General features: G+C 30.6%; 1 protein-coding gene across 1 annotated transcript in view; it reads left to right on the forward strand.

The window, feature by feature from the left end:
• Positions 1-17,564, forward strand: part of LOC132746371 (GTP-binding protein REM 2-like) — a 32,564-nt gene extending 15,000 nt beyond the window's left edge. The window contains exons 2-4 of the mRNA XM_060735492.1: positions 15,811-15,893; positions 16,513-16,705; positions 17,160-17,564. Coding sequence (XP_060591475.1) covers positions 15,811-15,893; positions 16,513-16,705; positions 17,160-17,377 — 494 coding nt within the window. The 3' untranslated portion in view covers positions 17,378-17,564. The remainder of the gene's footprint in view (positions 1-15,810; positions 15,894-16,512; positions 16,706-17,159) is intronic.
• The last annotated feature ends 244 nt before the right edge of the window (positions 17,565-17,808 follow it).

The raw sequence follows: 17,808 nt of genomic DNA on the forward strand, positions 1-17,808 counted from the left end.
AATGTTCACGGGCTTATAAATTGCTAGCTTTATGATATTATTCAAATGTGTTAACGAAAAATGTCACTTTCACTGACATTATAAAGAGCAACATAAATTATTATAGAAGTTTACCAGTGCTTTATGGAATTTAGATTACGTTAAGATTTTGCGTTGCGTACAAGGTCATATATTTGTAGATCTAGTTTTTATTTTCAGATCTGCAGGAATTCTGTAAACAACAACTCTTAACTAACCAGTTTATCTTCAAATTAAGCTTTTGTTCGCTCAATTTAAGACAGAAGAATATGCTTAGTCTACTCCCAGAATTCTGTAAACAACTCTTTACTTATCAGTTTGTATTCAATTTAAGACAGTAGAACATACTAGGTTCCCCTTGTGGCTGGGGAGTTGCCTTTTTGGGATAGAGGCATCGAAATTGCAACCACCGTTTTTCCCTACGTGATCGTAAGCAGCGACTCAATGGGTTCGAATTTTAGCCAAAAATCACCTTTCCTGGTTCGGCGCGCGTCATATGACCTAAATTGTGTTGGTGCGCCGTCAAACAAAGCAAACAACCAATCATGCTCGGTCTCAGTTGCCGATACTCGTATTTCTGTCACTACTAATAATCACCAGATGTTGTTTTTTTTTGTTTTGTTTCTTTTTTTAATTTTGTCTTTTTTGTCATAAATTAACTTAAAAATTATTAACTTTGCACTTTAATAATAAAACATATTTATTTTTATCAAATTTAACTGACTATAGAACATAAAACATACCACCCTTCCAGTATTTCAGTAATCTAGATTACCAAGATAACCCAAAATTTCCTCATTCGACCTATGTTATTATAAATACGATTACGTGTATACGTAATAATAATACAATACCTTGACATTCATTTACATTTCTAGAAAGATCTGCCAAAGGTTGCAAAGTATAAAGATTTCGAAATGTTCGCTTTTTTCGTTGACCTTTACTCAGTGCGATATTAATAGTACAATAAGATATGATACATCAAAAAAGTGTTATGTTTGTATGAATGTGATGATTAATGTATTTTTTCTCCGTGAGTGTACGGTCTATGTTTGTAAGTACGAATTACACAACTCATTAACATGGATGAAAAGGAATAGTAATCTTCTCATCATGAAGTTATGCCAGAAAATAGTACAATGTAATAATGAAAATATATGTTGATTGTCAAATAATCCAAGAACATAGTGAGAGAGTTAAGTTAAACAGCCATGTACATTATGAGTGCACTTTGGAGGTCAAACTGAGAATAATGCATGTTAGTAAGATATAATATAAACCCGGTATGCTTGTAAATAAGTGAAAATTAGATTGCATCTTATTTCATCAAAAAAATGCATTTCTGTGTCATGAACCAAACGTTTTTATCTTAATAATTATGTTTGTATTACTTTTAAACTTACCGCTTATATTTGCTTTTCTATAATCTTTACATATGCAAAAGTAATAAAGCATTTCTAGCCGGAATTTCACATGAAACAGCGGAGAAATCATGCAGCAACACAAGCGTAGCTTGCATATGCTGATGCTGGAAAAACAATCAACACTAGTAATAACACAAGAAGAGAGTAAACATATCATTTTTCTAAGTAATTTCATTCATAGCTGTTTCAAGATTTATCAATGATAATATATAAATGTGCAAATGCTAGATTTCTGCAATTTAATTTATGTTGGCATGTTTTTTAAAAGGTTAAAGAAAATAAATATTCTGTGTCCATGTATTCACATTTTTGGGTGTTTGAAATAATCGTCTGGCGTATTGTTACAATTTACTCATGTACTCTGTTGTTATATTTACGTATGCACTTTTGGCAACATAACTCAAAACTCATGGCTAGTTTGAACAAGTTCCAGTATGTCAGTACTATGTGAAATAATGATGATACGTTTCAGAAGTAATCAATTTTACATTATAAGTACCATCGGATGAGTTCATTGACATCTCATCTTTCACCTCTGTCACACAATAGATGAACATGCACTATTTTGTGATATTCGCCATTATGTGTTTCAGATTCTATAGATAAGTATAAAATGTTCTGCATTACACATACAATATGGTGTATTAATTTCTTTTTAATTAGGATCACACACAAAAGCGTGTCCAAAACTGATAAATAACAAATATTTTTTTCTTGAAAATAATATATTTCAAAGAAATTCTAAATTACGCACCAAATTATCCGGTATGTAAATATTCAGTTCGATCTTCTTTAAGCGGTGCTAGAGGGTGTGAACGGTAGTTTGCATTTACAACATTTTCAATTTTGCCGTGTTGAGCGTCATTTAAGGTCTGCATTTGATCAACAACTGTTATATGGAAGACAATAAGTAAAACATTTTGTTACAAGTATTTTCCTGTTTTTACTCTGACTTGCCTACTAAAATTTCAATTCAATACCGAACATTCTTTTTTAGATATCAAGTATAAAATATGAAACGATAATTTTGATAATTTAATAAATTCACCAAGTGGTGTAGACACCTCAGTTTTAATTAACAGTTACTTAGAATACGCAGACTTTGATCAAACTAAAAGCAATTGCAATTCATTTCTATAATTCCACTATGATGTTATTTACAATAACCGTACATCTAAGATTACCCCCACCCCTCTATCGCAACTGACTACTGAATGGAAACGAAGATTTTCTGTTAATTAAACATTGATAAAACATTTGATTCTTTATTTCAGCAGCCTTATCATATTTGTTTACTGAATAGATATAATAAATATCTCATGGATGCACGCTTTAAAATTAATTGACAATGTTTTTGTTTTGTGGAATTCATATTAAAATACTTGTGTCTTGCATACTGCCAATATTATCAAAGTTTGGCTCTTAATTCAATGTCTACAAATAATATATCAGTAAACCGAGATCATATATATCAAACTCTCTGATCTTCCAGCTGATAGGTGGTATTCCGAAAATCTAATTATTTGATAATGGAAATAGCTGATATAACTGATATGAACCGCGTCACGACAAAACCAACATAATGGGTTTCCGACCAACATGGCTCCAGACCAGCCTGCGCATCCGCGCAGTCTGATCAGGATCCATGCTGTTCGCTATCAGTTTCTCTACTTGTAATAGGGTTGGTAAGCGCACAGCATGGATCCTGATCAGACTGCGCGGATGCGCAGGCTGGTCTGGATCCATGCTGGTCGCAAACGCTCTATGTTGGTTTTGTCATGACGCGGCTCATATACATGTAATAAAAGTGGAAATACTTTTAACGTAGATAAACCATTATTTAGTAAACAACTTTTAATTTATAAAACCAAAGAACTAAACACAATAATGAGCATTTTAAATTTAATGAGCTGATTCAAACGCTGATAAGACAAATGTTATCTGAAAGAATTAAACATTATTGTTGTTATATACAGAGAAAGTAAATTTCTATATCGTAAAATATTTTATACTGTATGTGAAATGATGTTTTGCAATAATGTTTTGGATCAGTCAATGCTATGCGTATCTTTTTAAATCTAAAAGAAACACTTAGCATTTTAAACAATTTCAAGTTAGTTGATCTGCAATGGGTACATTTTCCAAAAGCATCTCACACGTTGATAAAAACAGATGAAACAATAGAAATGTATCATTTAGATATGCTTACAAATTATAACTTGAAAAAAAATGTTGATACAGTTCTAAGTGATTTAGTAAGAACATTTATATGATGAATAATGCTAATTTGTTCTAGAACAATTTATTATCTGCTACATAAATATATGTGTTATTGGATCATGTATCTCACACTTGCCAACAACATCTATGTAAAATTCGCTGTTTTGTGTGATGCTAAATACTATCAACATAATTTTTTATTGTACATTATAGACCAATTCTTTATTCTACATTTTTAATTTTCGCATGTGAAAAAGTAATTATACACATGCGTATTCATATTTCATTATTCTTCAATTAGGTATCCGTTAAAATGATTATTAAATACATTTAGAACTTTATATAAAACATCCAAAGTTCTAAACGTTATTAAATAACTAAATCTATAAAATATATAAATCTCTTACGAAGAAAAACAGAAGCAAAGAAGCCGAAAGAATCCACGAAAGTAGCAAACGCTGCACCTGTTTTTGACGAATTTATAGTTTCAAAGAAATACAAAGAACGGACTTTTCAATCAATATTATTTCCTGCAATAAAGCGTATTTCAAGAATAGTAAATGAAGGTAATATTCTCGACAGGTGGGCTAAGTGATTTTCAAAGATGCTGTATAATTTTCTAAACAGTTAACCGGTAACAGTTAAAGGTTAACTCTTTTATGAAAGAATAATATTTATTGCATATTTAATATAATTATAATATTATTTATCCTATGAATTGTTTCAGATTTAGAAAGAAAACTTATATTACAATCAGTATAACATTTTGAAATAAAAGTGTCTTTCGAGGATTCGTATAAAAACTTTTGATTGATTTTAATCTGGTTTCCAAATCATATAATTTTTCAGTTTTTTTTTTTTTTTCTGTACAAATCAACTCACCTTTACAACAATCTATTAGTGCATACGTAAATGGGTTATAAACGTATGTTCTAACCTGTATATATCTAACAAATTACCAGTAGGGAAACTTTTTTTTAAACACATATAACTCTTTTTCATTGAAACTTCTAGGAGGTAGCCACGTAATACATGTGCATTACACTATCGCTAGTTCCAGTAGTTTCAATGGACAACAAATCAAACAACTAAGCAATATACCAAATTGTAATACGTTCATCAACTTTGAAAAGTGATAGTCTACATAATAGACCACACAGAAAACTGTGCTATGAAAAAAGTTCTTATCTTAATTGAAAATCGGTTCAAGTGTTGGAAGCCTTACAAATTAATCGAAATCTTGAAATACCTTTCATATGTTAATGTAACTGTCAGATAAAAGTGGACATTTATGATTTCAAGATTCTATATTGAGTTACTGTGAATGACTGTTTTAAAACTTGTTGCTGGATTGAGTAAAACGGTTCAGTCAAACATATTTGTGATATTAAAGTACATTATTTATGTTACCAATAAATTCATTCGTATAGTGTTTTTAAAATTGTCCCGTACTGTTTTAAGATACGCACGAACCTCCAAATTACATTTAGAGTTGAGTTGATATTTTATTTTTAAGTGAATAGGCCGATAATGGAAGGTCTGTTATTTCTCAGATAATTATGTTGATAGTATTTGGTACCATATGTGATAACAAACCAAGAAATAATGGACATTGTGGGAAGTGTGAGACCATATACGACAGTTCGTTATATACCAAATGGTAAATTGTTCTAAAACATAATATGATTATTCATCATAAAAATGTCCATACAAAACCGCTGAACTTTATCAACATTTTTCTTCAAGAAATATTTTATAAGACTATCCAAATGATACATGTCTATCGTTTTTATCAATATTTTAAATACTTATGGAAAATGTGCACATTGTAGATCAATCCATTTGAAACTGTTGGCTATTTAATACGCATGGAAAACAATTATAAAGTGCATGAGAGTGGTCAAAACTTTTGACTTTAGAAGGACTATACTATTACAATGTAGATGCAGGTTCGAGTTTTGATAGAACAAATCCATTCATTTTATTTCGAGCTTTTTTCGTTTGATGTCTGTCTTTATATAATAATGTCTTTGCAGAAAAATCATTTCCTTAATCACATAACTAATTTTGACTTAGCATTAGGTTATTTCTTATTGATAAATTACCATTTGCAGTAAAGCTGTTACACGAAAATAAAGGTCTACATTTTTCACTAGTTAATGAAACAGGGGGCCGAAGAAAACTAAATGGCACCACTTGTGTCAATTGAAGAAAGAAACTTAACTGTAAAAGAGAAGTGATCTAAAAGAAAAAGGAGGATATTAAATAATGATCTTTTTTCCTATTGTGTAGGTGCTTAAGTGCGTGAGAGATGTTGCGATTTTAGTTATCATCAACAAACTAATTTAAAACATAGCCTGCAATTTTCAGATACTAATTCTTTTCACAGCTCTCAGGCATTCTTTTCTTTTTCAACATTTTAAGTATTCACATGCAGTTGCTTTAGTCTTGGGGAAAAAATAAAATTCATATACTTCTATATTATATAAAACAGATATACATGTTTAATTAATGTTTAATATGCATGTAGTTCTATTTGATTTTGTAAAAAGGCTTAGCTATATAGTCACAGTATCTCTTGTTTATACACATGGTATGATTTTTTTGTTTATCTTTATCCAAACAGTTTTCATAAACATTAAATCAATTGTTAATATTTATGTTCGGTATAGATTGATGATAATTCTTACCCAAACAGTCTTAAGCACTTCTTGCTAAACTGATTGGTTACAGGTATTACAAAATGTCTTGCACCTGTAAATTGTTTACCTGACGGAAATGTGTACATGAAAGGCACTTTGTTGTGTGTTCTGTGAAGTCTGCATTGAACTGTGTGGTACTGAAGTTATTGAAATGATTGTATTCGGTTAAAAAATACCAACAACTATTTCATTTCATTCACACGTATAAAAGCAATAACATAAAAACAACAACAACAACTTTGCATTTTATATTTATATTTATCACAAGTATTTTCCTTTCGAGCTAATGTACATGCATAAAAGAAACAAGAGCAAGAACTTCTGATATATATCTTACCTTTTTGAGAACATAAACAAAATCAACAAAAGCATGGATTGTCTACACTTGTTATCTTAAAAGTGAAATTACTCCTTCAGTATGGAAGTATTACGAGGGGTGTTCAAATATGAATGCAACTAGGCCAATATCTCGCTTTAAACCACGTTTTGCACGAATTATGTACATGTATCGCATAGATGGTTGTGTAACCTCTCAATTGATACAATAGATATGTAAATCAGTTCAGTCAAGCTTTGGGGCAATTGCTCGATTAAAGCAAAAAGGTTGGGAAAAGGTTTCCATTCACTGACTAAACACGGGCTTTTATAAAAAACCGCTTAATTCTTGGTATACAGGCGAAAGACATATTTAATGAAATATGTTGTGTTTAAGGGAACAATGAACTTTCATTTTTATCTGTCACACGATGGTGACAGAAATTTAAAAGTGGCGTGGATTCAGTAAAGATGCACCTCATGCAACTGCATCTGCAACTTCGCCAAAAAATGGTTGAAAAAGTAAAGGATTGATTGCTACTGATGCAAGATTTACAACTAACTATATAGCTAAATGTGTTGGTATCTTTGCTCATACAATTCTTCGACGTGATTTTAAAATAAGGAGGATAAGTGCCAGATGAATACCCGATCTCCTTACAAAAGAGCAAAAACTTGCTCCAGACAATTGTTGAAATAGTTCCCTAAATACAACAATCGATCTTTCGCAAATATCATCACTGGCGATGAGACGTGGGTTCACTTTTATGAGCCCAAGCGAAAGCTACATAACAAAATACAAGCAACCAAGAAAGTCAAAGACCTTGCATAGCAAACCGCATTATGAGCGTCAAATAGATCGTGCATGTAATTTTCTTTACCAATCAAGGCTCTTCTTTTGCCATAACAAAAGGTAAATCTGTAAATACCAAGCTTTGCAAAGGCAAGGCCCTTCATAAATTAAAGCAACTGGTCTCCGTGATGTCAGGTTGTTGCATGACAATGCTTCGTCAAACCAGCCACACGAACGAGAATATCTTAAACAGGAAAAGCTTGTCGAGCTTCCTCATCCTCATTATTCGTTAGATCTTGCGCCTTGTGACTTTTTCCTATTTCCGAGGTTTAAAAACACCTTGCTTGAAGAAAATATCAAACTCGAAAAACTCTCGGTTCGGCTACTTTCCAGTGTCGGAATAGTATACCTCGAAAAGATTATGAAAACGCATTTAGAAATTGGATTAAAAGACTTTTTATATCACATGGTGGTGATTATTTGAAGGATTGGGATAATTATTTTTGCAATGTTTGTTAAGCACTTCTGAAAACTGACAGAGTTGCATTCATATTTGAACATCCCTCGTATGTCTTTACAAATTGTAATTGTTTAAATCAGCATTGATGTTTTTTCTTGTTGATCCTCCATATAAGCATTGTGATTTTTTTAGTTTATAAATTCTGAAATAATCCTTGTTTATATTTACCAGTATAAATAAGTATTGTAATAAACAACGAGTATTTATCACACATTCTTTAGATCTTTATGATTTTCATTTTAATCTAGACATAACATTTTATGGTGCATTTATACGAAATTTATCTAGTGCAGAGGAATGCAAAGGAGAGAGAATTTACTATTAAGCCTAAGAAATAATTATGTTTGCCTCAAGTATTTACTTGCTAAGTAGATGAATAGTCAGTTTGATTAGCAACAATAATCAGGTGAGCTCAGAAAATTTGGTCTGTGAGATGAATGTGCCAAAGTAAATAACTAATGAAAATCTATCAAGATAACAAAAAAGTTAGAATTTTAAGACAACGTACTGCTTAAACTTACAATATTTTACACAAAAATGTTCTTTCAATGTAAACATTCTTCACAAACATGTTTCAATTCATATATTTTGATGTATCTATAAAGCTTTTTACTGCCAAGCAATTTAGATTTTTATTTAGAATATGAACCTCAATTTCAAGACATTAAAAATAATTATGCATATTTTATGTGATAGTATTAAGGCTATAATACTCTTAGTTCTCTTAACATATATGGAACATTATGTTCTAAAATTCCACGAATAATTGAAAGGTCACCTTAAAGAATTATCTGCATCATTAGATGACATGACTATGTTTTACATGCTGAAGGTTTATTTTGTTTATTTCTAGAGTTTGCGGTTATCTTGTTGTCTACTGAGTATTTCTAACCTGTTGATTTTATCTGAGGTTTTCTGTAAATATTTTTTTGCAATGTGCATACCTTAAAGACACATTATACCTCATCTCTTTTTAATTGGAAAGAAATGTCAAACATGTGACTAGTAATGTTTAAATAATATATTAAAAGGATGTAAATTATTTTACAACTGAGTGAGAAAAAATAGTATTTTGACTTCCATACAAAATACTAATTAACTATAATTATTACAATTTCCAAGAAAACAAAACAAGCAAAAGACTTTTTTTTATCTTTGTGGTGCATGGGAATTTGTTTGGGAACTGTAAGAAGATACCAAACAAAAGGTTTTTGAGAAATAAATAATGGTAGCATTTTTAAGGTATAAAAAGCCATTAAGCAAGACTGATAAAGTGTTGACAGTATTCACAGTTAATGACTGAAACACATTGGAATGATTATGAAAATATGAGAATTTTTTACAATATTGAATTGACTTTTATACGAAAGGAAGAAGATAAAGGTTTAATGACCATGCCATAATGAAATAAAGTGTCTGGAAATTGGATTGTTTTTGAAATTCGAATTGAGCACGTAGGCTTTTACGAACATTTCGAGAGTGTGAAGTGAATTTCATGTGCCTTACTGTGACTCACCTCACTAAAGGTGAAAGACATCAAATTGCCATAACTGCTTTTCATAATTACCTATATGATTATTATTGCCCATACCACGTCACCTATGATACGTTTTTTGAACCCACTTTACAAATATGCTTCGTGATGATTTCAAATAAATTCATACTGTGGATTTGCATCGGTAGAACATAATTCTGATACATTTAAATAAAACATATATTAAAATCTGGAAACAAAGTGATCCCTCGGAAGCATTAATCACAACAAAATTACATGAAAAGTGCAGACTCGGTACATGAGGAATAATAGAAAAGGGCAACATCCCTCATGCCCCCTAAAACTGAATTATGAAGAAATTTACCACAACTAACGGTGTTAAATATAATGAATCAGAATCGTTTTCTGGACTAGCAAGTAAAGGTTTCAGGTGAAAAAAATTGTTGTGGTTTATGGCTGACTCTTACCGACTTACACTAGCTTGAATGGCCAAACGTTTTACCAATTTGCCATCTATTGCTGAAGGAATCGAGCCAAAGGGTATAACTTATAATTTCAATATTGTAGTTTTGACTTCTAAAAAACTACACAGATCTTATTCATTTGCAAAGACTTTCAATATTATTGTGTTCAGATAGTTCAGCTGAGCATTAAAATACTCTTTGTAATTAATCTGATTTCAGGTGTCAACAATACCAACCTTAATTCGTTTATTTAAATACAGAAGTGTTTGCAATCTGTATTCGTTACATTTCAATTGTTAATCAAAATAAAAACATGTTTGCCAACTGTTCTCTCTGTTAAACAAATCTGCTACATTTCATCAAATATTTATTGTTGTTTTCAGTATAAACGAGTCTTTGTTAAAACCGATCATAATTATCTGAAATCTTAAGTAAACCACTACTAGTTATATAATAATTATCAGTAGCGTATGGAATATGTGAACAAAACAAATGATTTATTATGCCAGTGACAGGAAAAAACAACAAAACTTTGAATTTCTGCCAAAACATTCTACCTCTTTTCTTCACTTTATCATGTTGTCTGTTGTTTTTTCATATTCTTTCGGTATATCACAGGCAATCATCATCAACACATAAAATAAAGAAATATGCTTCAAAGCATGAAAACATAAAACTTTAGACCATTAACTACAGAAGATATTTCTCAAACACTTTTTTACGCATTGATGCAAGTATCATTAGCACGCATTCATTCTTTCAAGGCTCTTCCTTTATTTACCAGAATCAACAATTTCCCGTCATAATATGATTGATATGCCACGGTTGTTGATTGACTCCCTGTTACCTTTGTCAGTGTAAAGCTGTAATAGATTCAATTATGCTCAGATTTTGGATATGAAAATTAGTGTTTGTATATTAATGTATTGACATCCATTACCCTGCAGTAAATAAAAAAATTAAAGCGGATTGGTCTACAATGGACACATATTCGATAAATAGTCCAAATATTGATTAAAAAACAAAACAATATAAATATATCATTTGGATATTCTTATAAAATGTTGTTTAGAAATTGTTTAAGTTCTAAGTAATTTAGAATGAAAATTTATATCATGAATAATAATATTTTGTTCTTTAATGTGAAAATATGTCATAACGGAGCATTTATCTTACACTTGCCAAAAACTTTCGTGTATAGCTAATACAAAATGTTTTCAATGTTATTATTCATTGTATTACAGACCTTCCATTATTGACCAATTCATTGTAACCAAACTAAAATTTATTTTATATACAATTCTTTATAACAAATCGACGTTCTGTTTGAATGTTTCCACTCCTTTCATGTGTTTGTAACAAAGACTAATGACAAAATCTATGTGAACGCTACATCTTGTGATAACTATATTAATTTTGATAAGTATCTAAACTTACAAACCTTATCAAAAATAAATTGTTTAAGTCAAAACATTTTGGATTTGAGTTTTGCTTCTTAATTATATGTTGTTGGTTTTTATGTGCCCATCGAGAGTTTAGCTTTTCGAATAAAAATCACAAGTGAAACCAAATTTTGTTGATAAAACATGTCATTTGTATAGTACTTGCATGAATCCTTCACTACTATGAAGAAAAACATTTTATTACCTTTTCTTTGCTGTTATGTTTTGATAATATTCCTCATTTGCAGACTATCAAGAATTCAACATTTAAAGATGTTATTCCAGAATTTTCAGACCAAAATTCTACTTAATAGATTGGCAATTTTGTTTTCTGACATTTTGTGCTCATTTTTCTTTATGAAATATAATAGATACAAAAAGAAAAAGATTTCATCTTATCTAAAAATGCTCTTATACCACATTAAAGTGTTTTTTATTTAATTTCTAAGAATTTAACAATAATTGGAATGTATGACATACTTATTTCACCTGTATTGCTGCTGATAGCAGTATTATAATAGATATATTTGAAAACTATCTATCTATGATGAACATAAAAATCTATAAATGATATATCTATAAATATGTTAAGTGTATATCCACGTGACCTTTCCAACGAACGCATGCTTGAATAACTGCCAGATTCCTTCTTGAGTTCTCACTTCAAAGACTGTTGTTTTATTTCTAGTGATTAAAGTTTTCAAACATTTAATGGACCAAACTCTCTTATAATTTTTCTGTTAAAGTTTTTGTTTTCAACAATTTGTATGAAATTATCTAGCATTAGTTTGCTTTTTATCTACCAAAGAGTAAAAAGTCCAGCTCAAAAGAGTCGAAATAAGTTTCGGATGATTGTTTTTTTCTTTACTTACCGATATATTATAAGAGGTTACATAAAATGCTCTAGCATGATCACCATTAAAGTGGCATTATGTTAGATTAATTAACTGTCAAGTTATATGACTTAGCTATATATTTCAAAAAAATGACTGTTATCAAGGCGATTGATCAATAGTTTATAATGAAAAATGTTAATGATTCAATATGAAAACAAGCTAAATTATAAAAAGACGGTCCTAGTCTTTTTAAGAATTGAACGTAACCGATACATTTTCACAATATTAAAATTTCAGTTATGTTACTCATATGAATTAATGATTTTTTTCATACTGAAATATAAAATTGAACACAATTATGGCAAATCTGTCAGGCTATATTGAATTTACCATTAGCCATTTACACTTGGATTGGCACTTTAATAAAACACGCACGAATTTTGTTTTCATGGCAAAAATAAGCATAAATTAATTTGCGAAATACACATCAATATTTAACCAAAAAATGCTTGTTCATACATTAAAGAATATTTTACCACTGTGCAAGATTGGAATGGGACGACAATATACACACGAAGAATGCCAATGTCGAAATATATAAAAGATGTTATAATTTAAATAATAATTTAATTAGGGATGTGATTAGTGCAGTTAATATCAAATGCATTTCTCACTTTATATAATTATGTGTTACTGTAATGCATAAACGTTTGATTTTTCGGTGTATGTTGCTAATTATGTTATTGAAAACACTAAATGTGATTAACTGTACAAACTGTTGTTTGGAATACATTGCCAAAGGCTAAATGTTGCATTCAAACATATTCATCGTGGTGTAAAGTCGGTTTTTAGTGATTTAATTGATTAACACCTGAGATTGATAGAGATTGCTGGCTGACATTTAGTTTTGCTGGCTTAACGTCAAGGATGCAAATTGTTCCTGAAATAAACTGACAGCCATATATCATTTTGACATGCTCATTCATTCCAGATGTATTACATTGCCTTCAGTTTGAATTTGCATTAGTATTTTCTCAAAATTAGTGCGTTTTCTATGTGACTAGCAGCGTTATGTATATTGTTGTATAATAATTATAATATCATAATTCCTTCTGCACAGATATGTTTGAATAAACATGATCAAACGTTATTCAACCTAAACAAAACTGCATTGATTGTAATCGATTTGATAGATATACGTTTTGATGAATTCATTTTTGACAGTTATTAGATATCATACATGCAATGTGTTCTTTGATATATCTAGCGATATGAATGGACAAGATACCCAAAATTACTTCAAACATGTTTTTACAGCTATTAAATATGCATAAAAGCGTCTGATTTATGTCAAAGGTGAATTATTATATAGAATAGAGAGAAATATAATCTCCAAAACGGCAAATTAGAAAATGTGCTGGCTCGGTTTGATACAGCCTGTTCATAGATGGTACTGTGCAAGTGCAAATTACCGTCCACGCCTCCTGGCACAATAGAAAGAACAAAAAGGAAAAAAATATGTTAACCTGAAACTACAGATTTGTTTTAAGTAACTCAAATAATTTTTAATAAATTATGGTGAAGCAAACCGCTTCAAAACGTTAAATCGTTAAAGCTGGTAACCACTCCACTTGAAATTTAACCTGTAATATTAATATCCAACATTTTGAACATAGATATTCTAGATATTTTAGTAAATCCTAACTTTGTAATCTAAGGTCTGAGGTCTATAAAACTAGCGTATTTGCATTAAAGACAATTAGTTCAGGAACGTTTTTACATCTGAATATGTTCATATCACATCTTGAAATGTTAGTTTTAAATATAATATCTTAACATATTCCTATAACATTTACATATCTTGCGTACTGTATTCCTTACTGACGTTAATTTTTCATTCATTGCATTTTTGTCTAAATATTTTCATTACATAAATCCATGTGCAGTTCAATCTAATTTAGAAATATGATCTAAATAAGGTTCAAAGATCTATGACCAATCTGACCAAATTTCAGACATGTTCATGAATGGTCGTCAACATCGTAAAACACAAAGCCCTGAATCAATGAGCATTTTTGGCAACTATTACAAACTCACATTTTCAGGGTTTGTTTTTACTACTCCACTTGCTTTTAATACAAGGACCTAATGTCCCGTGTCCTTGTTTTAATCTTAAAGTCCTTTTTTCAATCAAGTTATAACTTCATCTGATATTTATTTCTTTATATTTAATCATTTCATAAAGCTATCTCAATAGTATTTCATTTTTCTTTCAATTCAACGTTGTTGCTGCCATAATTTCCCGTCACTGTGTATTTTCAACGTCATGATCATAATGTTCCGCCACTTTATGCATTCAACTGATTATATAGTAATATATAAAGCTTTAATTTTCCTTAACACATTGCATTGATTTAAATTTGTTATCTTAATATTATTTATAATCTTGTGGTATTTATTTTGATAATGTAAACACTTTTGGACAAATTTTTCTGTCCAAAATAATAAAGTGCATTACTTCTACTCTGAAATGCATGAAAATAAGAATATGCCTTAAATTATAAAACAAGTTAATTGTTTGTTATACTATACTTTCAATATTACTTTTACCGGTTCATGTTAAAGTTCAAGTTGTACCTTTTTAGCAAAAATCTCGATTTCGTCCATGTTATATATCAAAAAATGTTTTGAAATGCTGGCCCAATTTTTCTTTTGTATGAAATACTCATGAAAATTTTATTGAGTGTTTATATGAACGAAACGTACCGTCTCTGTTTTTTACATGAGTTGTTTATACGTATGTGTAAGCAGAACTTATCTTTACAAGCTCCAAAGATGAGAGATTTGCACTCATATATTTACTATAAATAACTTACCGAAATATAACACAATTACCAAACGTAAACACATCAGGCGTTTCCAATTGAAAACTAATTTATTACTAACACTCACTTAATTTTAGTCTAACAGCTTCGTACCTGTCCTTTCTGTGTTTTGTTTTCTCTAATTTATTGTTCGCTCTTACAGTTTGTATTGCGTTTGTCTATATTCAAGATGTAACATACGTTATGACGTAAATAAACGTATCTATCATGCGGACTCTGACGTCTGAGTTCTCTCCAAATATTTATCTAATTCTTAATGGACCATCATTCTTGTTCGTGTTTTCTTCTTCTTTTATTCTGCATGTTACTCTCCGATGTTAATTTTAGTTAAACAATAATTTCTTGACATCAAAAGAATTTGAATCGGATGTTAACCATCTTTTTTTCTGTACCTATGTCACTTTTCACAATTTATATATTAGTTAAAAATCTATTACTTGGCATTTAAGACATTTGAATTGGACTTGATCAAATAACCTTTAATAGAGACACCGCATAGAAACTTTCAATTGTAATATATTCGTTAAGAGAATAAATGGCGAGCAACCAACGAAATCAGCAACAAATCTACAAATATACAAAAAGTACAGCACCTCAGTTACAAATAAAAAGAACAGTATTATAGAATATAAAGAGTAGACTAGTAAGAATTAATAAAAAAAATAGTCAAATCAGCAATTTTGTTTCTCATTTCAGTCGATGAAGTAGAAAGAACTGTAACAATACAGCTAGATGGAGAAGAATTTACCATGGAATTTATTGACGTACTCCCATGGGATGTAAGTTAATGTTATCTACAAATATTTATCTATAATAAATAAAAGATAGTATGAAATGAGCCACGCAACGACAAAACCAACATTGTGCGTTTGTGACCAGCATGGATCAAGACCAGCCTGTGCATCTGCACAGTCTGATCATGAACCATGCTGTTCGCTTACAAACCCTATTACAAACAAAGAATCTGATAGCGAAAATCATGGATCCTGATCAGACTGCGCAGATGCACAGGCTGGTCTGGATCCATGCTGGTCGCAAACGCACTATGTTAGGTTTGTCATGGCGCAGATCAAATGTAAGTTATTATATAACTATTAGAATTAAGAACAGAACACCAAGAATACAAAACTAACCTAAGGAAATAGATTAAATCATTTGTGAGGCATATTTTGAGGCCTAATGGGCCTTTGAAACCATTATGAAATTGCATTGCGTTATTGTATTTGAAAAATATATTTTGATTACAAAACAAATTGCTTAGACTTCGATAAAGCAACGTTAAATGTGTAAAGTGAAGATAAAGATGGAACAGAACATTTTATAATTGATTTCTTAATGCCACGCCATAGCAATGACATTATTTTATAAACTAAATGTATCTTTTCAACGGCACTATAGGATACAACAGATCACGAGATAGAAGTAACAGCTGATGCCTACGTTGTGATATATTCCGTCATAGACAGAGTAACGTTCGACGCTGCTGTACAGAGTTTATACAAGTTACGACACGGCCTGGGTACAGACAGACCTATTGTTCTCGTGGGCAATAAAATTGACCTGGTTAGAAAACGAAAAGTTAAAAAAGATGGTAGGTTTTATGTTTTACTTGTATTTATTGTTAAACGTCATGTTGATAGTCAATAAATTTTAAAACCTTGAAGACTTGTTAAAGAATGATTATAGAAGTCTGCTATCACTATTACAATGCTTACGTCGAATAATTAAATAAAATGTAGAATATGACGACAGGTGCCCTTCGTGCACGACCGGGCACGTGTAAAGAACCACAAGTTTTTCTTACGCTAGCTGAAAATGTCCTACACATGAAAGAATCGATGGCCTTTACCATTACCGGGGTTCAGACAAACCAAGTCTGCAATTTTCATGAAATTTTGTTGTGATAAGTGTTTCGGGGGAATAACTAACCCTTTAGTAGTGAGACGCTTGAATCTTATTAATTACATTTAGAAATTTTTGAAAGTACTTCGCCTTTTCCACGATAGATATAATTGAAAATGAAACATTATATTTACTTTATACAGATGTGAGATCTATATCCCGTACATATGACTGCCTTCCGTTTGAAACATCAGCCGCCTTAAATCACCATATCGATGAGCTACTTATCGCCATCTTAAAACAGATACGTCACAAGTTAAACCCTGACCTTCATCCTTCACCAGACGATTACACGGAACCGGAAATGAGAAGACGTGATAAGCAAGGTCCTGTAGGATTTCTGGGAAAACTGCAGACTTAGCAGAAAAGGACGACCTAAAAAATAACATGTTTTTTTTTCTTTCTTTTAATCTTAATTTGAAAGATACACCCATCTGCATATTTTTCATGACGGAACTTATGTTGTTTGATATTGCAAATGCAGTGTTTGTGTCCGCCCTCAAGCACACGTGTTTACCACGTATTCTCACGTGTTTACCACGTGTTCTGTCAATTCAATTGATTCCTGTAAAATTATAACTACAAGTAGTAAAATAATTTTTCCACCTCTTTTTGATGTTTTTTAATTTGTTCTTTTCTCTTTTTTTTTCTTTAGACTTTTCTTTTGCATTTCCGTCAGTTCTTTTGTAGGAATCTCCAAAACATTATATTTCATTTAAATTTCTTTTATTTATTGATATTTAATGTTCATCATCTAAAGTGCTTTAAAATAAGAAACTGCATATATGTAAC

This window comes from Ruditapes philippinarum, unplaced genomic scaffold, assembly GCF_026571515.1.
Source record: "Ruditapes philippinarum isolate M1 unplaced genomic scaffold, ASM2657151v2 ctg213_1_1_1_1, whole genome shotgun sequence".
NCBI lineage: Eukaryota > Metazoa > Mollusca > Bivalvia > Venerida > Veneridae > Ruditapes > Ruditapes philippinarum.